The following is a 22,656-nucleotide window of genomic DNA, read 5'->3' as shown; positions in this document are numbered from 1 at the left end:
ACTTAAATAATATAAGAAGGTATTTCATTTCAGTAGTATATTGATATAAATGTCGCAGTCGGATCGTATAATCCGCCGTATTACATTACGGCTAGCCGTTTTCAAAAACAGGGGCGTTTTGAAATGCGGCGGTTTAACGATTAGCCGGATTGAATGCGGCTGAATGAGAATCCGCCGGAATGTATTCGGCGCCATACGTTCTTCAACACGGCTAGCCGTAATGTAATACAGCGAGTCATTAGCCACCGCTTTGACAGTTTTTAGTTCCCATTTTTAACACCCGTGGCGCTGCCTGACAAACGCTGGGGTGTCCATCAAATCTGGAGTTCGTCGGACTGTTTCTTTTCAAAAAACATTTCTTTCGCAACTTAACTAGACGGAGCCCCGCTTCGCGGGGCTCCTATTTCTGAGCGGTTTGCCCTTCGGGCATCTGAAGCTACCTAACGAACCTAACCTACCTACCTATTGATTTAGTGAGACGTCCGTGAAAACATTACACTTTGGGGAAAAAAGCGTAGGTAGGTAAGTAGGTTAGGTTCGTTAGGTAGCTTCAGATGCCCGAAGGGCAAACCGCCCAGAAATAGGAGCCCCGCTTGCGGGGCTCCGTCTATTTAAGTTGTGAAGGAAATGTTTTTGAAAAGAAACACATGTAGTGCGGTGGGACCATGGTAAAAATAAATTAAATTGCAAACATTGTCAAACTCCGGTTACGTAGGCGACCTAAAGAACTGGTCATTCTACAATCTAAAATAGTAGTACGATGCGGCTAAACGTTGGCCGCCTTATTGAAGAACGTATCGCAATGACAATCCGGCTAATCGTCGAACCGCCGCATTTCAAAACGCCCCTGTTTTTGATAACGGCTAGCCGTAATGTAATACGGCGGATTATACGATCTGACTACGACATAAATACTACCACAATGGTATATTTTTAACATTGGCAACATGTGCGAGTGAGACACCGCGACCCACCTTTGCTATCTCAAGTGGACCGTTTTCTCTAGTCTGGTAAGAACGTCTTTCTGACTCGGTGATAAGGTTAAACTTAGTATGGCAAAAAAAGTGACAGTTCACTCCATCTTATAACTTCATGTTTTAGAGTGGCAATTTCGTTAAAATTAGCGCTGTTTTAAAAGAAACTCAAACCGCCCAGTTTCAGACTATTTCAGAGCATGTTAAAAACTTCTGATATTTTCGGATGGGCTGTTTTAAGAACTACTTGAATAGTAAAACATTGACAGTAATGACAATGACAGTTGATTATTGACAGCTAGAATCATGGAGAAGTATTGAAATTCCCGGCAATTTTGTTTTATTTTCGATTTAATTTTACTATTTGTAAGCTAAAATAAAATGGATAATCATGACGATAAGAAAGACAATGAAAAGGTTAAATCCATAAAGCCCATTAATGTAGAATCTGTTCACAAGATATGCTCCGGTCAAGTAAGTAACGAGCGGATATGTTTGTTTTTCGAATTAATAATCACATCAATTTTATAAATGCAGTCGATTTTGTTAAATTTTTTTACAACATAGTTTATACACCCTGCAGGTAGTGCTTAGTTTAGCGGTAGCAGTAAAAGAACTAGTCGAAAACTCGCTAGATGCTGGGGCCACAAATATAGACATACGATTTAAAAATCATGGAATAGATCTGATAGAGGTGGCTGACAATGGATCTGGTGTTACAGAAGATAATTTTGCAGCGTTAAGTAAGTTATATCATTTTACCATAAGCCAAACCAAATATCGTCACTACTTTGAAAAAAATCTCGTACCTCACATTGCTACTCAAAGGTGAAAGGCAGTAACTCCGTATGCATCCCACACATAGATACCATATTTTTTCTTTTGATTGACCGAACAAGATACGAGTTTTTTTCAAAGTAGTGACAATATACTTACCACACTTTTTGTAATAACTACATACTTCAATATGTTCATGGTTAATGTTTTATTTCAGCTTTAAAATACCACACTTCCAAACTAAACGAGTACTCAGACCTACTAGGAGTGTCTAGTTTTGGGTTTAGAGGAGAGGCATTGAGTTCTCTATGTGCGCTGGCAAACCTCATCATTGTCACCAGGCACAAGAGCTCTGAGCATGGTCTGTATATTCATTTATAATTTATATTGCATAACATTAGAATATCTATATAGCCTTTTATTTCCGATCCTCGGGTTCAAAAGTTTTTATAATGTTATTATCGTTTTTTTTACTACAAAATGCCCCGCAGTTCGGTGTGCCTCTTGGCATGGTGCCTCGAACCTTCTCCACTGCACTCTGTCTTCTGCAACTCTGGACCAGTAGGGCCCCAAGGTTAAGTGAATTTCATCTACCCATATTCGGAAATCAGGAATTTTGTCAGGAAATTCTAAATTTGTATCTGGTAACCCTAAGTGTGGTGGGACCATGGTAAAAATAAATGAAATTGCAAACATTGTCAAACTCTGGTTACGTAGGCGACCGAAAGAACTGGTCACTCTACAATCTAAATAGTAGTACGATGCGGCTAAATGTAGGCCGCCTTATTGGAGAATGTATTGCAATGACAATCCGGCTAATAGTCGAACCGCCGCATTTCAAAACGCCCCTGTTTTTGAAAACAGCTATCCGTAATGTAATACGGCGGATTATACGATCTGACTACGACATGTCCATAACCTTGGTTTTTCTTCTTATCGCGGAGTTTGAGATTCTGTCCTTTAGCTTGACTCCTAAGATACTTCTCTCATTTGCCCTTTGACGTTTTGCCAATTTTTCTCTATCCTTGACAGTGACCCTTATCCTATCCTATCCTATCCTTAGTAAGTGACCATGTCTCACATCCATAAGTTATGCATGGTAGAATACAGGTGTTGAAAGTCTTTCTCTTAATGTGCATACTGATATCTGTGTTTTTCGTTATTTCTTTTAAAGACCAGTGCCCTGTTTATCAAAAGCTTGTAATACAAGTACACACAGTACTTTTTCCATCCACAAGCTATTCTTTTGTTGACTTCGTTGGCCGTTGAGTCTTTAGAGGAAATAATTTGTCCCAGGTAGACATATTCACTCACATATTCATAGGTGTTTCTATTTGCTTCTATGTTCACATACAATATATATACAGTGGTACTACTAAACTAAATTAATAACTAGCTTAAATCTAAAATAGGCCCTTGAGGCATTGTACCAAGGATGCTGGCGGCATTTCCTCGCTGTATCGCAATGCTGATACGTTGTGCGAGGTAGCCGCCAGCTCTTCGGTCACCAGTTACGTCAACCAGACGCTTCGCGATTTCTGCGAACAACTTATGCGCGCTGGGACCCCATGGACCTAGAGTTTCAACTCCAAATTGTACAAAATGGTACTCTCTACCGAGGCTCTTATATTTGTTACGTTTTAGAATTTCGGCGCTTTCCGCCGCTCCGCCCGCTTTTACAGTAGTCCGTTGGAGGTGGGACGGTGCCAGTGTGTCTACGCAGGTAGCATCCCACACCAACATCCGTCCCAAGCTCCAAGGAACTAAGGACACTCCATCGGGCCTCTTGCCATCATCTCTGATAATGCCAGTCGGCTCAAGAAGAGCAGGCACATTGATGGTGGCAAGAGACCGACGGATTATGTCATTAAGCGACGCATGTCTCGAAATACGGCCTGCACTTTTTTGACAAGATAATCCGTGGTGTCCCATCAGTCGGTCCACGTCCGTGCCACAAGAGCATATGTGTGGCGTACACACCGAAACCCCGAGTCGCAAACCAGTCGCCAGTCTAAGGGAGGCCGGATCCAAGAAAGTACCAGTATTGGGCGAAGGATGGGCATGTAGCCAGTAACCGGCTTCCCGGGCTCCGACCGCCAAAAGCCTCGCGCGGTCTGGACCTGTACAGTTGTTTAGGAGAGTATTGTAAGTTAAATCACAGTAAACATTATCCCAACTCCTTTGTGAATTTGGGTTGTCTGGAAATTGTTTGCCTGGGCAAGCAATTTTAAAAGCATTTTTGGCGTCCTCAAAGCCCGCGATCTCACAGTTTGTGGGCAAAGCCCTTAAGATATTTCCTATGAGACCAGACGTGCTATGAGTGGACGCCAAAAAGGCTGCGGAAGCCACACTGGAAATTTTGCGAATTCCTAAACCTCCAAACCGAATAGGGAGGGACGCTTGAGACCAGGAAGGCTCACTTAGCTGAATGTTTAGAATCGTCTCTAAACTAATTTTTTATCAAATCATCTATGGGCGAAAATAAATTGTGATGTTTCCAGAAAGAACAACAGCGGAGCACATACGTAAATTTAGGGACAAAAAGGCAGAATTTAAGAATCACAAGAGCATAATGAGGGCTAATTTCGAGTAAGCGATCCGTGTGACTTTTGAATTTAGTTATGGAGTTAGAAATATAATCGGGAAAAGATTCTTCGAATATAGGAGAACCCAGGAGGCAAAGAGAACACTTGTCTACTGATTTGATATTGGGAGTCAGATCGTCAAATTTGGGTTGTAAGTCGGTCAAAGTACAAGAAGATTTTTGAATAAAGAGTTCGCATTTACTGAAATTCAGTTCTAAACCAATATTTTCGAAACTACTCTTAATAAAAGACAAATCAGTAGGGCTACCGCCAATACCGAAAATCGTCAATTGCGGGCATTTTTCTCTGTCACTCTAATTACGCCTTCATTGAAGTAAAAGAGTAAGATCCCCGCAATTTGCGAATTTCGGTTTTCGCGGTAGCCCCTCAGAGAGTACAGTATTCACGTCGCCTCCTAGGGTTCCGTCATCTAAGTACCACACATTGAATTTTGATTTTAAATTTTTGATAATTGGATTTATAGCCAAACTAAAAATTACTGGCCCGAGAGGGTCACCCTGCTGACAGCCAACCTCAGAAGATAATTCATGTGACTTGTACATTAATTTAGATGAGTCTGAATAGCAAAAGAAAAGGTAATTGTATAGTTCCGGAATTTTGTCCTTAACTTCTGTCAGCAAGGTCTCTACTAACCGAATTAAAAGCATTTTTAACGTCAATTTTGACAACAATTTCGCAATCATCGAGTGAAAGGTAGGTCCTTAGGGCATGGACGGCTGCCTCGCACCCACCTTTCGTGCCGAAACCTAGCTGTATTGGTTCAAAAAGGGATTGTAATTTTGATGTAATGTGTCTAACCGTAACTTTTGAAGCCAGACGTCGTAAAGTAGACCCCACCGCAATGGGTCTCACCCCTCCGTCCTTTTTGGTTAGGGCGATCAGGTTTGCCCCGTATAGAATCGGGACGATATCAGTGTTAATTTTGCCTGAAAACATAAAATTTATTAATTTAGTAAGGGAACAGACAAGCTGCTCACCTGCGTCGCCCACGGAATGAGAAATAAGATCTTTCAAATGTTGGGGCGAGATCCCATCCAGGCCGGCCGCCGAACCGGTTTTGAAAGAAAATATGGGGTCAATAACGTCTTTGCCTTGCTTTGTTTTGCTCGCATTCATTTCTAGCCCTACCCTACTGCTCATAACTGCTAGCGACTCTATCATGTATTTTAATTTAATTGGGCATTATTGTAATAGGATTATGTTGTCTGCGAATCTTAGGTGATTTAGACTGTTTCCATTGATCTTGAGGCCATAAGCATCCCAGTCCAGTTGTCTGAAGATATGTTCAAGAACATTAGAATATATCACTTTTTAATTGCTTTGCAGTGGACCCTTGAGGTTAGCCAGTGAGCCAAAAAAAATTTGCCAATTAATTACTCCAAATACTTTGAACTATATAGTACTGGACACTGTGTGACATAGGCTCATCAGCTAAATAGCTGCTCGCCTATAATTATATAATAATAATAATAATTTTTTGCCCGCAGGGCAGCTTGTGGCGAGCTGTTGGGAAGTAACGACCCCACGGACCCGAGTGCTCCTGAGAGTCGGTCAGGGTCTCCGTCTCCGGCGTGTCTTCGTCGGTCGGAGTGGTCCCCAAGGGGACCCGCAGGACTCTCAGCTCTGGCTTGCCTTAATTGGCCGTCCAGAGAGGAGACGTTAGAGCTATATGCTCCAGGGGTGGAAGTGAAAGATGCATAAGACGCGAGTTGGCACAGTGGCTGCTAACAGCCACTGGGTAGAAAGCGGCGCACACCTCTCGACACCCCTGAGCCGCTCACACCGATGTTGCTCCTGGTCGTCTTCGCGACGGCAGTTTCAGGGGCCCATCTAGTGCGCGGCAAGTCACCACCTGCCTCGATAACTTGTGTGAACATTGTTATGGCAGGTGTCCGTACGTCTTTGTAATAACCCAGTCTCATAGTCCACCCAAACTTCAATCCATAGACCGGTATACTGTCCTCTTTTTCTACAATAGTCCCAATGCCTGCTGAGACCGGTTCATGGGTGTCTATTGTAGCACCTGTGAACGGGTTCCAGCAGGCGTTCTACATGACATAAAAGCTCTCCAAGGGGCCTCTACGTGTTGGATTTGTGTCCCCACGCAAGCCTATCAAAAAGCCGGGATTATAGGCCCGTGATATCCAAGGAGATACAAATAATAATTTAAAAAAAGGAAGCTGAAACACAGCTCTGATTTTTCAGATGTTTCAAAAGAGTATAGACAAAAAACTTTGAGAATAATTTCCATCACTACTATGAGCTTGAAATCAAATTTGATTTATGTATTGTTTCAGCAACAAAGTTGGAGTATGATCATAAAGGAAATATTGTAAAGAAGACTCTATGTTCGCGCCAAGTTGGAACCACAGTCAGTTTATCAAATTTATTTGCTTCACTACCAGTCAGGCAGAAAGAGTTTCATAAGAATGCCAAAAGGGAATTCAACAAAATGACTCAGCTGCTATATGCATATTGCCTCATATCATTGGGAGTCAAGTAAGTCTATTTACATTTCTGAATATTCAATTAATTAATTTGTTATTCAATTAATAATATTGATATTACGTCTACCTTTCAGAATAACATGCACTAACCAAACAAGTTCCAATTCTAAGACTTCAGTGGTGGCCACACAGGGATCAGTTTCATACAAAGATAATATAGCTTGTGTATTTGGCACAAAACAATTGCAATCCCTCCTAGAAATCAAGCCTGAGCAGGTTTCAAATATCAAGGATAATATTTTTAAAGGGCTTTCCGGGAATGTTCAGGAGAGTGAAGACTCTGTTGTACTTGAAGATGTTGAGATAGACTTGTCAGAAGAATCTAATGATGCTGATCAATCATGTGTGGAGAGCTCACAAGAAGCTGTAACCTGCTCTCAAAAATCACAGGGCTATAAAAATGTAACTGATCCTGTAGAATTCACAGGCTTCATATCATCCTGTGCTCACGGTAGTGGCCGCTCCAGCACAGACAGACAGTTTTTCTATGTCAATTCAAGACCCTGTGAACCAACAAAAATAATGAAAGTTATCAATGAAACTTACAGACAGTATAATCCACACCAGTATCCTTTCGTGTTTTTAAACATCACCCTAGATAGAACATCTGTTGATGTAAATGTAACACCAGACAAAAGAAAACTATTCCTTACTAAAGAGAAAATTATATTAGATGTTATGAAAGCATCATTATTAAAACTTTTTGAAGCTATACCGAGGACCTTAAAAATAGAACCGAATGCTAATCTGTACAGCCAAATATCTGACAATCTTAAGCCAGAAACAGATCAGCCTAGAATATTCAACTCTTTCATGCAGCGTTTTTCTAAGAATCCTGTATCAACATTTCAATCAGAAAGCAGTAGCAAGACAGAAACAAGACAAGTGGATTTGAAAAGGAAATCAACTACAATGTTGGACTATATATCTTCCAAAACAAGCAAATTAAATGATGATGACCATGTTAACTCCGAACATGAGGATTCTAAATCTGAAAGTATTAAAATAGAAGCATCAGACTCTGATAACTCAGTAGAACATAATGAAACAGTGAGAAATGAAACTACCATTGATGATTCAGTAGAAACACTAAATGAAACAAACAATGCAGATCCATCAAATGAAAGTAATGAATTAAGTCCTTCATCTGATAATGTAACAAGAAACATCATGTATTTAGAGGACTCTGATAATGTCCCAAATACTCAAATTAGAAAACTAACTGATGTTGTGATTGAGAAGTCACACACATATCATTGCAATAATAAAGACTTGCAAAAAAAGAATAGTTTATCCTTGAATCTTGAACTAAAAGACAAACAAAAGAAACCAAAAAATGTGGTAACAGATAAGGAAGACTTGGGTAAATGTAACAGAAAAACTGTGATTATGAAAACATCACTAGCTCACGTGAAAGTATTAGCGGAAATGAATAGTAAGCAAACCAATACTGCACCAGAAAGAATAAAATTTAAAACTACTATAAACCCTGTATTTAATAAAAAATGTGAAGAAGAACTCAGTAAAGAAATATCTCAAGCATCATTTAAAAAGATGATTGTTGTAGGTCAATTCAACTTAGGATTTATAATCACTCAATTAGAAGATGATCTGTTTATTATAGATCAGCACGCTACTGATGAGATTTATAATTTTGAAACATTACAGAAAACTACAGAGCTAACAAGTCAAAAACTAGTCATGTAAGTGTGTACCTATGATTATTTTTGGCTGCTCTATAAAGTTTTATACTGCATCCTCAAACTAAAAGGTGGCTAAAATCTACTACTCTGGAAGACTAGCGGCCTTTTTAAGGATGGCAGTATAACTTATGTAAGGTTGGATTTGGGTGTTTCCTCTCTCTAAAAAAACTGGTACCTATATTTAAACTATAGTAGGATTTTCCTACAATCCAATCTCCAATCAGTTCAGGCTAAAGTGCATTTACCCTTGTTTAAATGTTTAATTTACCTAACCTTTACCTAATGTTTCTTTCTTGTACTTACAGACCGCAGCAACTTGAACTAACGGGTGTCAACGAACAAATACTAATGGACAACTTAGACATTTTCAAAAAGAATGGATTTACGTTTGATATAAATGAAGATGCCCCTCCAACCAAAAGAGTTAAACTCTTGACTATTCCTATGTCGAAAAACTGGATATTTGGGAAAGAAGATATTGAAGAGTTATTATTTATGCTAAGGGTTAGTATTAGCAAAAAGTTATGGATTGTAAAAGAGATGTAAAGTTTAACTAAAATCTTGTCCCCGAGTATGACATCTGTAGTAGATGTCTCTCAAATGTCTCTACATTACATTATGCGATAGTTTTGAGTGTCAAAACTTGACGTTGGCGCCATCTAGTTCGGATGTCTAACTTGATTTTTTCAACTTTACACCTCTTCTACAAACTAATTCTCTTGTATTAAAATAGTTAGTATGTAAAATGAAATTCTCTAAGCTGAGACTGCGCGCTAAGATTTTTTTTTCTACGGGAAGGATGTGATTGTAAAATATATTTATTTGTTTTAACAGCATTTTCTTTTTACAGGAGGCGTCATCGGAATACTGTAGGCCAAGCAGAGTACGGGCGATGTTCGCCTCTAGAGCGTGCCGCAAATCCGTCATGATAGGCACGGCCCTGAGCAAAGCCGATATGAAAGTACTGGTAGACCACATGGCAGAAATTGACAACCCCTGGGTAATAAATCTAAAAAATATCTCGCATCTCATTTTTACTACCCTGAGTTTCTGCGAAATTGAATATATAAAGACTGTTCACGTAATGTAGGACTATTCTTGGGCCAAAACCAACGTGCTCACAGAGTCGTAAATTGATTACTTGTTGTATGAATTAGTAATTGGAGTCGTAAGTTGGCCGGCTCGTTTGCACTCGCTGTCTCTAGCTATGCGTGTTGCAGCGGGTTATTCCCACTAGTTACCACCAAGTTCTTACCAGTGGTAACTACTGGGAATTTTTTTCCGACCTTTTACCACTGGTAACTACTGGGAAAAAAAATCCCACTAGTTACCACCAACTCGGCTTGGTGGTAACTACTGGGAATTTTTATTCCCAGTAGTTACCACTGGTAAAAGGTGGGTTTTTTTTTTCCCAGTAGTTACCACCAAAATATTGTTAGAATTCAATACTAATAAAAACAGTATAAATGTAGCGTGCTGTAATAAATAATTATGTGTCAGTTAGTGATTCAGTAAACTGCTTTAAAAATGATCAAAAATATTAAAACAGTTTTACCGGTATAAGTGTAAAAACTAAAATAGAAGAGTCTCATTCTAGTTAAGTAGAATTTTACTTATTATACGGATTAAAATATATTAACACATTTATTACATTAAATAATACAATTGTAAATAAAACGTATGTAATTAAAAACAGTTGTACGGTAGAAAGAAGAGAAATCTAATCTTCAAGGATGGGTATTCCACAGCCGTCTTCAGATCCAAATCTTTCTATCCTTCTTCTCGTTCCTCTAATTCTTAGAGAGACCGCTCTAGTGATTGATATTTGTATTTTGACTTTGATCCAGTTGATTATTTGTGAGTATGGTTTCTTACTTTACCGTGATAAATATTAAGAAAACTTAAAAACATCTATACCAAAAATTGCACATTCACATTCCCAGCTCTACCAGGTTTTATAGACGTTCGCATTCGCACGCCATCGCCATCAGAATCAAATGAAGTACATAATTATGATTTTACTCTGTCTGATTTTTGCTCTTAGCCTGACGCCCTCTTGCCCCTTCGTCGTACTCAATTTAAGGTTGTTTTATGAGATTTTAATTACTTACACGGTCTTCCAATAAACAAAAAAAGAAGTGTTCGAATAGTACCTGATGCCCCTCTGATAGTGTTATTATTATCCCGCTAGCGTGGGTGTTTAAGCAATCTAGCCAACCAGCGTAACATGACCGAGCGTAATTGGAATGCGAGCCTATGCTGGTTAGTCCGAGCAGTCAGCCCATCCGAAGCGCGCCCTAAGCGGTTTTAATAACAACCATGCCCTTTAGTTATTTAGCCTGACTACAAATTATGAATACCTACATATTCCAGCTCTGCGTCTTGTTATAATAGAACGAAATGAAGAAAGTAGCTGTAAATAATAAAACGAAATCAGTTCTGTCGGTTTTTGACTGATTTGTTTGTTCGTTTATATAAACATGTAATTCAATTTACAGTTAATAAGATAAATTTAATCCGCATAATAAGTTAATTTCGACTTAACTAGAATGAGACTCTTCTATTTTAGTTTTTACACTTATACCGGTAAAACTGTTTTAATATTTTTGATCACTTTTAAAGCAGTTTACTGAATCACTAACTGACACATTATTATTTATTACAGCACTCTACATTTATACTATACTATTCAAAGTCAAAATACAAATATCAATCATTAGAGCGGTCTCTCTAAGAATTAGAGGAACGAGAAGAAGGATAGAAAGATTTGGATCTGAAGACGGCTGTGGAATACCCATCCTTGAAGATTAGATTTCTCTTCTTTCTACCGTACAACTGTTTTTAATTACATACGTTTTATTTACAATTGTATTATTTAATGTAATAAATGTGTTAATATATTTTAATCCGTATAATAAGTAAAATTCTACTTAACTAGAATGAGACTCTTCTATTTTAGTTTTTACACTTATACCGGTAAAACTGTTTTAATATTTTTGATCATTTTTAAAGCAGTTTACTCTTCGAGCAACACCGGCTTCCGACACATCGGAAGGGAGGGGCCCAAGCGATATCTCACCGTACAAATCTTTCTGCCATTTTTCGCGGGGGGGAAAGGTGCACACAGTCGCACTTCTCACACACTTACATACAAAATCCAATCTGTAATGACGACACAAATACATAGAAAATGACACACGTCAAAGACAAATCTTGCAAACCTCGATCTCTTTTTGTGTACGGACGAGTGACATGTATCACAACACGCACACTAACACATTTTCGTTGAAGTATGTTATTGTATTCTGAGAGATGAGAAGTCGGATTTGTCGCTCGACCGATCCGCAATTTGTACTGAGCGAGCAAAATCGATAAATCCAACAATTACACGAGACTAAAATATAATAATTGTGTTTGAATGTAATTAAACGTATGATATGTAAAAAAAAATATTACAAGTGAAATGTAACACTTTCTTTTTGTAAATTTGATGTCCCCGACCTCTTTTTATAACAAAAAACCGAGCAAACAGGCATTTTTGTGCAGCAGTGTTCACGCGCGCGTCTGGACTCGGTCTAGCGAAAAATCCAAGTGCAACTAGTTTTATTACCCGCGCTAGATTAGATTGACGCGCTAATCTTGTACCTCGGCAGAGGGGAAATAGTGCGAATGCCGCCTCCCTTCCGTGTTGCTCGAAGAGTTTACTGAATCACTAACTGACACATAATTATTTATTACAGCACGCTACATTTATACTGTGTTTATTAGTATTGAATTCTAACAATATTTTGGTGGTAACTACTGGGAAAAAAATTCCCACCTTTTACCAGTAAAAATTCCCAGTAGTTACCACCAAGCCGAGTTGGTGATAACTAGTGGGAATTTTTTTTCTCAGTAGTTACCAGTGGTAAAAGGTGGGAAAAAAATTCCTAGTAGTTACCACTGCTAAGAACTTGGTGGTAACTAGTGGGAATAACCCGTTGCAGCTTTCTTACTTTATATTTATTGGCCTACCGGCACGTTAGTTTTCAGCCCTCAATAGGTTGATTTGTGTAAGATTGTCCCATAATATTTATTTGTTCAAGACTCTTTTAGTCTAGTTTCATAATTAATCCAGTAACTTTGTCGAATTTTGTAACCTGGCTCTTTTGCGTCAAATCCGGTAGTTCTGATTTTTTTGCAGACTTATTTATGATGTTGGCCTAATGAATAATCCAAGTTTGTGACCTCGAGCGCCGAACGCAACTTTGTCAAAAATCGAAAAACCCGCGAAAATTTCGGTTTTCTTTTAGATTTGGGCGATTATAACCCTAAGACTAATTTTTGATAGTACCTTTTCAGGGCGTTTTTAAAATTGACTAAATTGGCTACAGTACGTCACTAGAATTATCTCTGTACATCTAATAGTTTCCGAGATAAAGCCTTTCAAAGTTTATGATTTTTTTCGAACTTGTATTCGTAGGCTAAGTAAGTGCAGTGAGTATGCACTTCTGTCTCAGGCGATGCCGCTTTGCACAAGTGTTTCTAAGGTCAAACAAAGCTGATTTGACCCGGTAGCCACGAGATCGTACAGTGCCTACCCCCCAAAAAAGGGGGGAAATGGTCGGCTCCCCAGGTGCAATCTATGCTATATTTCTTCCTGCTCTTAGCAACTGGGGCAAGTTATACACCGTGTTTTTATTGAATTCCGTTAACTTCGGGGTATAGTTAAGTACGTTTATAAGAACTAAATAGCATAGTTAATTTTCAAAAAAAAAAATTTTTTTTTGTTTTCTTTTTTGTTTTTTTTTTTTTGTTTAAAAAGTAATTAAATGTAGCATATAGCGTTGTTGTAACACGGGCATTACATTTAACTCAACCAAACAATTGAAATCTGTGACATATCAATGTCATTTCGTACATCAATCGACCGAGATTGTACTTAAGTTTAGTAGCAAATGTATGAACTCATTCTAAACACTAATCAATATGTAAGCCGGCCCTAAGGCAAGTGTACACGCTTGTAGAGGCCTTATAGGAAAAAAATAAATTATGGATTATCTCCGAAATGGACTTAATTAGAACATCGGTGTCTTTGAGAAAGTTACTTGATTTAAGCTCAGGAATGCACCCTTGAAATTAACGGAAATCAATAAAAACACGGTGTATATCATTTTCATATAATTTCAGGACGAGCACATTATAATCATACTTTTATAACTCTAAGTTAAGTGTTTTTTTTTTACATTTTTAACCTTTGACTTTGGCCATAATTACATTTCTATGGAAATCGTCACTCAATCCGCTACATATTATTCCAAAAAAATTTATGACTGCCTGCTTTGAAGTGATACTTTATAGAATGAGGATTCCCTAAATTATATGAAAATTATATATAACTTGCCCTAGTTGCAACTAAGAGCAGGAAGAAATATAGCATAGATTGGACCTGGTGATCCGACTCTTGCCCTTCCCTTTTTGGGGGGTAGGCACGGTATGATCTCGAACTATTTGGCCAAATCAGCTTTGTTTGACCTTTGGAACAATCGTGCTAAGCTGCATCGCCTGAGACAAAAGTTCATACTCACTGCACTTACTTACCCTACGTAAGTACGTATACAATTTCAAAAAATTATAAATTTTGAAAGGTTTTATTTCGGAAACTACTAGATCTACAGAGACAATTATAGTCTCATATTGTAGCAAATTTAGTCCATTTTAAAAACGTCCTGAGAAGGTACTATCAAAAACTAGTCCTTTAGGGTTATAATCAGTCGCATGCGCGCAGCGGTCGCGAACAGATGCGCAAACGATAACGGCTAAAATTATGCCGATACGAGGCGTCGTGAAAATGTCGAATATTGTAAAGTGTAACGTATGTAATATTGTGATTGACGAGTTATTAGCGTTCATACAAAATAAACTTTCGTTAATTGATGATGACACCTTAATTCGTCTGTGTGTCAGTGCGTTTTCAAGTGAGGAAATCAAAAAATCGAAATGTTTATTATTCGAGTCTGTTGTAACGGAGCAGAGAAAGATCTTGCGTAAAGATAGGGGTAAGGAAGTACGAGACCTTGAAGACATAGTGTCCTTACTTAAATCGATCGATCCTGAAATGGTGCCAGTGTTTGTCGCACGAAACCTAGAGAAACTGCCACCGTTAAATTTAGATCACCTAGACTGCACGAAACTCTTGAAGGACCTGGGTAAACTCCAAAGAGATGTGGAGTTAGTTAAGACTACTTATGTGACTAATCTACAGTTTGAAGAGTTAAGAATCGATATTCACAACATGAAATATGCGTCTGTGCCTCAAACACCTTTCGGAAATGTAAATGTAAGACGTGGGGCATGGTTGCATGACAGTGGACCAGTTGGATTATCTACATTTAGCCAAGAATCGATGGAGGATAAAAACGACTATTCTGACTCACAGGCATCGTTAAGCATAGCGACACAAAATTTACCAAAAGAACCGTTACAACCGTTGTCTTTTAAATTGAACATCAGCGGTGACAAACCGACAATTGCTACATCTGGCGAAGCAAAATCCGTGGATCGAACATCATCAAACTCACAAGTACATATAAACTCTCAAAAACATCAAAAAACGCCAGATAAATCACCGTTAAATAAAGTGAGCAATAAGAAAAATACGGTTGTCACGGAGGTAGTTACAGCGGAGGCGGTGACGTCAGCGGCAGTGCCGGCCGGTCGAGGAACCGGTCCTAATGTTGATATGCAAGCGTTGCAAGCGGGCAATCAGCTGTCGATGACGCATTCACCTCGATGCACAACAATTAACTCGGTGTGCGAAAATGATAATAGATTATCTGATCGGCAATCTTTTGCCGATATCTTAAAGAAAGAAGGTGAATGGCAAGTAGTCGGGCGCTCAACATCGAAACCGAATTCACGCTATAGGTTTTTAGGTAAAAAAGGTTGTGCTAGCCCTAGTGGCGGAAAGTTTAAGGCCGCGGACTCGAAGTTACCAATGTTTATAACAAAAGTACACCCCGAAACAACTGAGCAAAACATAGTAGACTATATTTACGATAAGACCACAGAACGAATTACGCTAGAAAAGCTTTCAATTAAAAAAGGAAAGGATCACAACGCATATAAGTTTTGGGTACCTAAAAGTAAGCTAGACTTATTTTTGGACGAGTCCCTATGGCCTCAAGGCATAATTTTTAGACGATTTGTGAATTTTAAACACAGTAAAATGGAAGGGACTGGCAATACGGCCCTGGGCGGCGCGACTGAACAATTAAATGGGAGATAAAAACAAATAAAATTGTACAGCATCCAATGTCACGATAGATTAAAAGAAATAGATTTTCCAGAGCCTTTCCGGGACTGTAGTGGCCGATTGTGTAACAACCCTAGTCATCTTATCTTAATTGACAAGCTGTATAATGAAATTGTAACCGCTATGAGTGATGCTGCAACTATTTCTTATGATTTAAAATTAGTACGAAATAAAAAACGTGTGATAGGTTGGAATAAATATGTTAGCACAGCTCACAGAGAGGCTAGGTGTAAATTTAATCTGTGGGTATGGTGTGGAGAACCCAAGGCGGGGCATATTTACGACGATATGCTAGAAAGTCGAAAGATTTTCAAAGCGCGCTTAAAATGGTGTCAAAAACACGAGGAGCAAATAAAAATGAATATCATTGCGGAACATCATTCTAGGCGCGATTTTAGAAGTTTTTGGAAATCTACCAATAGATTGAATGGTAAGCCGAGCCTGCCTGTGAGTGTCGGTGGAGTAAGCGAGAACGGGTCTATAGCTGAGGTATTTAGGCAGCACTTTACAGTCAATTCGCCTTTAGGGCCATCGCAGACTTTTATGGCTGACTCTGGGACCTGTGGACGGGAGACGACCGCTCAATTTACAGCAAAGGATGTAAAAATGGCTTTAACTTCTATTTCAAGAGGGAAGTCGCCCGGCCACGACGGTCTCAGTGTTGAGCATCTACATCATGCCGGCCCGCACGTGAGTCGAGTGTTAGCAATGTTTTACTCGTTTTGTATAGGACACACTTACTTGCCGGCTGACATGATGAAAACTGTAGTGGTTCCTATAATAAAAAACAAAACAGGCGACGTGAGCGATAAGTGTAACTATAGGCCGATTTCGCTTGCCACCATAGTAGCCAAGGTGCTTGACGGTCTGCTCAATGGCCAACTAGACAGATGTTTAAAAATTCACGACAATCAATTTGGATTTAAACCAGGCCTGTCGACTGAATCCGCTATCTTGGCATTGAAACAGACCGTCAGGTACTACACGGACCGCCGAACAGCTGTCTATGCCTGTTTCTTAGACCTTTCTAAGGCTTTCGACCTAGTGCACTACAACATCTTGTGGCGGAAGCTTGACGACATTAACTTGCCACCTGACATTAGTGGAATTTTTAAATACTGGTACCACAACCAGGTTAATGTCGTCAGATGGTCGGGATCCTTTTCACAGCCATATGGCCTGGAATGTGGTGTACGGCAAGGCGGGTTAACCTCACCGAGGCTATTCAATCTCTATATTAACGCACTGATAGAGGAGCTCAGTAACACCCGTATCGGCTGCCATATCGATGGAGTTTGCGTAAATAATCTGAGCTACGCCGACGATATGGTGTTACTGAGTGCCTCGGCCTGCGGATTGGCTAAGCTAATTTCTATATGTGAAAAATACGCATCTAGCCACGGTTTGTTGTACAATGTGAACAAAAGCGAATGCGTTGTCTTTAAGGTCAGAGGTAAAGCTACACCCAAGTTTCCAAGTGTCAAACTAAATAGCCATCCGCTACGAATAGTGGATCAGTTTAAATATTTGGGACACATGGTAACCTCTGACCTTAAGGACGACATAGATATCGAATGCGAACGCAGAGCGTTGTCCGTGAGAGCTAATATGATAGCCCGCAGGTTTGCTCACTGCTCCAAAGATGTAAAAGTCACCCTTTTTAGGGCTTACTGTACGACTTTCTACACAAGCAACCTGTGGGCTGATTATACTCATAAACGGTACAGCGCTCTGCGTGTTCAATATAACAACGCTTTCAGAGTGCTGATGGGGCTGCCCAAATTCTGTAGTGCATCGGGGATGTTCGCGCAGGCGCGAGTAGACTGCTTCTACACCACCATGCGCAAGCGAGCTACATCCCTTGTGCGCAGAGTGAGGGCCAGCTCCAACAGCATTCTGAGAATGTTGGCAGGCAGAATCGATTGCCTGTACTTGAATAACTGCTGCTTGATACACGCACGCAGAAATAAATAAATAAATATAGTTATTTTAAGGATAGTTATGTAGTTCTAACACTAGGATAACACTATTTATATTACTAACACAAATGATCCTCGATGGTCGTAAATAAAGAATTTATTATTATTATTATTATTTGTATGTCTTTCCCATCACGGAACAATGGTATTCCGGACCTTTGGGAGGCGTGCGCGGAGCCGAAGCCAACACGTAGAGGCCCTTTTGACACTTTAATGAAATGTAAGGGGTACACCGAGCGGAGGCTGCCCTTGCCCGTGTCATGGGACGCACGCAGAGGCAGCACCCGCCAGGGTGTAAGGACTATTGAGAGTTGATGGAATCTAAAATGAACTAGGTTATTGGGTGAAAGCGATGGACTAAGAACTGAGCTATGGAGTAAAAAACCGGACGCCTGCCTAATAAAACGGTATGCAATTTTATTTCCGGCAGACGGTGACTCGCCCTCACAAGATGGGCCCCCACAAAAAGCGACATCTAGGATGGCTCAAGGGCAACACCGGTGTGAGCGGCTCAGGGGTGTAGAGAGGTGTGCGCCGCTTTCTACCCAGTGGCTGTTAACAGCCACTGTGCCAACTCGCGTCTTATGCATATTTCACTTCCACCCCTGGAGCTTATAGCTCTGACGACTCCACTCTGGCCGGCCGGCTAAGGCAAGCCAGAGGCAGAGAATCCTTATTATTATTATTATTATTATTATAATCGCCCAAATCTTAAAAATCTCCGAAAATTTCGCGGCTTTTTCGATTTTTGACAAAGTTGCGTTCGGAGCTCAAGGTCTTAAACTTGGATTATTCATTGGGCCAACATCATAAACAAGTCTGCAAAAAATCAGAACTACCGGATTTAACACAAACGCTAAATGTATAAAATTACTGTATTAAATATCATGTCTCTTTAACAGCCGAGGTAACAGTGTTTTTCTTATTTTTCAGAACTGTCCCCATGGCCGACCTACCATTCGGCACTTGGTGAATTTAGCTATGGTGCACAAAAGCTAATAATATTATCTATTTTTAATGGATCATCAAAAATCATGGCTGTTATTTTGTAATATGTTGAAGAAATAAATTGATGTTGAATGTTTTATAATTTTATTGATTTAAACGCTAATAGTTTTGAATATGTTGAAGCCCGTGTTGGCGGTCGTGACGATGACTCCGGGGATCTGTTTGTGCCAGTGCAACTCTTTGATGTCTGTCTGCCCTTGATGTATGAACAGCAGTTGTGGTGGCAGATTCTGAAATACAATATGATAAGTGTTACATCAAAAGAAACTAGAAATCTAGATTTTTAGATTGTTTTCAAAACTCGACAGTTTTTGCAATAGTCCAATCTTAGACCTTTATTCAGGATAATAATTTTGAAATTCTATTGACATGTATGTGGTCAATAAGCCCTTCAGGTGTTGTTTCCAGCGAAACAGATCTTAATGCAGCAGGTTTTTATTTTCTATACATACACTTTGTCTATTGTCCAATCTGTTTCTAGGTGGTTTTAAGCAGGTTTTAAGATGCTATACCCAAGGACATTAATCAGAGAAATATTAAGTACCTTTAACTCTTCATCAACCACTTCATCGTCGTCTCTCTCCACGGCGAGGTCCCACAGTGCCACCTGGTTGTCTTCCCCAGCCGACGCCAGGACGCTCGGCTCGGCCCAGTGCCACTCTACTGACGTCACTGGCGCTGTGTGGTGCTTGAACGTGCCGACTGGCGTCTTGTTTGTGAACTGCCGCAAGTCCCATATGTGGAGGAATCCATCGTCGCCGCCTGTGGATTAAACAAGAGTTCCGATATAATATCACTGGTCCACTATGTATGGTACCCAAAACCCATCACAGTGTGAAATGATATCAAGCTATCAAAAACGAATAATATTATTCAAGTCTTAAAAGCTTATCTATGCTACCGACGCGATATTGGGTTAGAAAAGTGATTTCAATGCTAAATTTAAATGTAGATTATAGTGAATCCCATGACAACTATAAGTAGTCATCCTTGGTGCTGTGGGAGCGACAACTCATGAGCATGAGTCATGACGAAATTAAGCTTCATGCAGATTAAGAAACTGTTTACGAGTAAGTGACGCGGGCTTAAGTCACAGTAACAAATGTCATGTCATTAATAATAGGTAATAGGAATTTTCGCTAGCTCCAAAGGAAGGCAGATAAACATTGTTACTAATACTCACCACTAGCTATAAAAGGCTCCTTATTGTTCCATGATATGACATTGATATCATTCTCATGAGCATTTTCGGCAGTCAACATGCAGGCTTTGCTTGGCGCCGCCCTTGTGTCCCATATCCTGATTGTTTTGTCAACAGAACATGAAGCTAACACATTTCTGAAATAATAGAAATTGAATGATGACTTTTCAGATTATTTTATTACAATTGACATAAATATGGTCTATTAAGTAATGTTATATAAGCAAAAAATATAATATTCAGCACTTTATAATTATATTATTTTGTTCTTTTTTGTTACCTTTCATTTGGTGACCACTGCAAGTCTTCAACAGAACTAGTGTGTCCCACAAGAGGCCTTTGATCAACATCCCATGTGCCAGCCTCATTTGGTTTCCAGATGTGAATGTCTCTTCTGCAATCTCCAGTAGCTAGGACCTAAAATCAGTGATATCATTAGTGACAAATGTGTAAGGTAGGGACTTAACCTTTTCGACGCCGTGTCAAACGTAGGGACTTAACCTTTTCGACGCCGTGTCAAACACAAAAGCTGTCACTCAGACGCCACGTCACCAAAGTGTCAAAACTGAAATTGAACTTTATGCATATGCACATAGGTCTATGTTGCTCTGTGGTCTGTGACCGATTAATCGGTCTTTGGCGTTGAACCTGCGGTGCGGATATATCGGTCATTGGCGTCCAAAAGGTTAACACATTCACTGCCAAGAACACGTATGTGTGTTCAGTTTGTACTGCAAATGGGGGGCCTGGCACCAAAAGTGTTAAAAGACGAGTTAATTAATTTTTTGAACTGCAATCATTGGCAACATAAACATGTTCTGAACTTTCAGCCATAGTGGCAACACTGAAGATTTTTATTATTCTTATGCTTTATAGTACTGCTTGTTTATAAATTTCATAACACATGAAGGTGTTACACTCACAAGGTAAGTGGTTGATAGGGAGTCATGCTTCCAGTAACAGCATATAACATTTTAGCAATTATTCTATTTAAATCTACACACATTTAATATATTAACATGTTAACTGATCATTATAGACCTTACAGCTTTACAATAAAGTTCACAAATGGTCAGTAAACTGTTTGTAAATTTTATGATTATACCTAATAGCCTTTCCTCAAGAGTCCTGATATCACTCGCAGTCAAAGACGAATGTTAAATTGCTATAATCATATAAATAATAATGTGTAAAAAGCGTGAAAGTTTAAATAAGTATAATCATATAAATTGAGGTGGACACACTTGTGTTTGTTTACTGAAACACTTACCCCCATTTCAGTTGGACACCAATCTATGCCAAAGCCCTCTTGTTGATGTCCAGTGAATGAGTACAGAGGCTTGACCGGGTTGTTCACAGTGTCTAGATTATAGCGCTCAAGCAGGGCAGGGTCGTCCACGGCTTGCAGTTGCTGCGTTATGTTCCAGATGTCTACTCTACCTAATTCTGACCAGCTTGCGGCTAGTACAGAGTTTTTGAAGTTTGATGTCTGAAATTTAAAGATTTATTCAATATATTAACATTTACATTACATTCTGATTTTAATGTAACTTGGAAGGAAGGGATAAAAAAAGGTCTTTATTAAGCATGCATGCCAGACTTTTGATGAAGAAGTTAAATTTGAGTTAAGAAGTTTTGCTAAAAAATTGCCATAATCAATGGTCAACTGTATTACTACATGAATTTGTTTTAAGTTTTTCAAGCATATCATTTATACATATCTCTTTCTAACATAACATAAACATTATTCATGCAGTAAAAAAAAATTAGATTTTACCCTAATTCTATTGACACAGCCCTGGTGCTTGATGAAGGAGAAGGTCATCTGTGGCTTCTTCTCCTCATCCTCTTCATCATCTTCCTCGTCAGACTCCTCGTCCTCCTCTGCCTCTGCCTCAGGTTTGGATGTCGGGTGCAGGTTTGACATCTTTACAACTAGAATACTGAATTAATGAATTATATTAGAAAATTGTTCTTACACAATTAATTTTAAGAAACAACATACCACTGTATACATTTAATTGTGATTTTGGTAACTAATTATATATACTATTCTATAATATCAAAGAAATATTGTGAATGCTGAGATATTTTAATAAGAAAACTTCCGTGAGACACAGACATATTAAATATATTAAAAACGTACTTAAAATTTGTGAGTGACCACTCACAAATACTGTAGTCAAATCTTAATCCTTTGATAAAACCGTTTTACCCAAATACTTACTTGTTCAAATGTGCGCTAGAAGCTTGCGTGCCGGACACCAAGTAGGCGGTCATTGGGAACTGCTCCCTGTTACTCCCCAGGTTGTCGTTGACTATATCGAAGCTCAGACATGGTGCGCCAGTCTGTGCTTGGTGCAGCATCACGTACGCCGACTGGTCGCACACTAGCTGTTCATCCTGCTTAAGCGGTTGACTCGGCAGGTAAGTCTTAGGTTCGTCACCGTCACCACCTTCTTCATCCATGCTTTCATCTTCACTCTCACTAGAGCTCGCGTCCATCTCTTCTTCGTTCATAGACATTTTCACTTTAATTTGCTTAAAAACAGTAAAAATGAAAGAAAACACGTGGTGTGCAATATTTTGGAATGAAGACTTGACGCA

General features: G+C 39.3%; 3 protein-coding genes across 3 annotated transcripts in view; 2 read left to right on the top strand and 1 right to left on the bottom strand.

The window, feature by feature from the left end:
* The window catches only part of LOC134795419 (uncharacterized), a 217,164-nt gene that overhangs the window by 58,648 nt on the left and 135,860 nt on the right, over positions 1–22,656 (top strand). The window lies entirely within an intron of this gene.
* On the top strand, positions 1,289–18,930 carry LOC134795404 (mismatch repair endonuclease PMS2). The gene is made up of 8 exons (XM_063767235.1): positions 1,289–1,448; positions 1,558–1,717; positions 1,969–2,112; positions 6,655–6,856; positions 6,939–8,567; positions 8,873–9,071; positions 9,418–9,567; positions 18,774–18,930. Exons 1-8 carry the CDS (start codon positions 1,356–1,358, stop codon positions 18,837–18,839), a joined length of 2,643 nt encoding a protein of 880 aa, XP_063623305.1. The 5' UTR covers positions 1,289–1,355; the 3' UTR covers positions 18,840–18,930.
* Positions 18,916–22,654, bottom strand: LOC134795405 (glutamate-rich WD repeat-containing protein 1). The gene is made up of 7 exons (XM_063767236.1): positions 22,277–22,654; positions 21,827–21,992; positions 21,320–21,538; positions 20,330–20,466; positions 20,032–20,186; positions 19,393–19,610; positions 18,916–19,078 (listed from the first exon to the last, which is right to left on the bottom strand). Exons 1-7 carry the CDS (start codon positions 22,573–22,575, stop codon positions 18,941–18,943), a joined length of 1,332 nt encoding a protein of 443 aa, XP_063623306.1. The 5' UTR covers positions 22,576–22,654; the 3' UTR covers positions 18,916–18,940.

This window comes from Cydia splendana, chromosome 12, assembly GCF_910591565.1.
Source record: "Cydia splendana chromosome 12, ilCydSple1.2, whole genome shotgun sequence".
NCBI classification, from domain to species: domain Eukaryota; kingdom Metazoa; phylum Arthropoda; class Insecta; order Lepidoptera; family Tortricidae; genus Cydia; species Cydia splendana.
The sequence above is the reverse complement of the archived record's forward strand: the minus strand, read 5'-3'. Positions and strand labels throughout refer to the sequence as shown.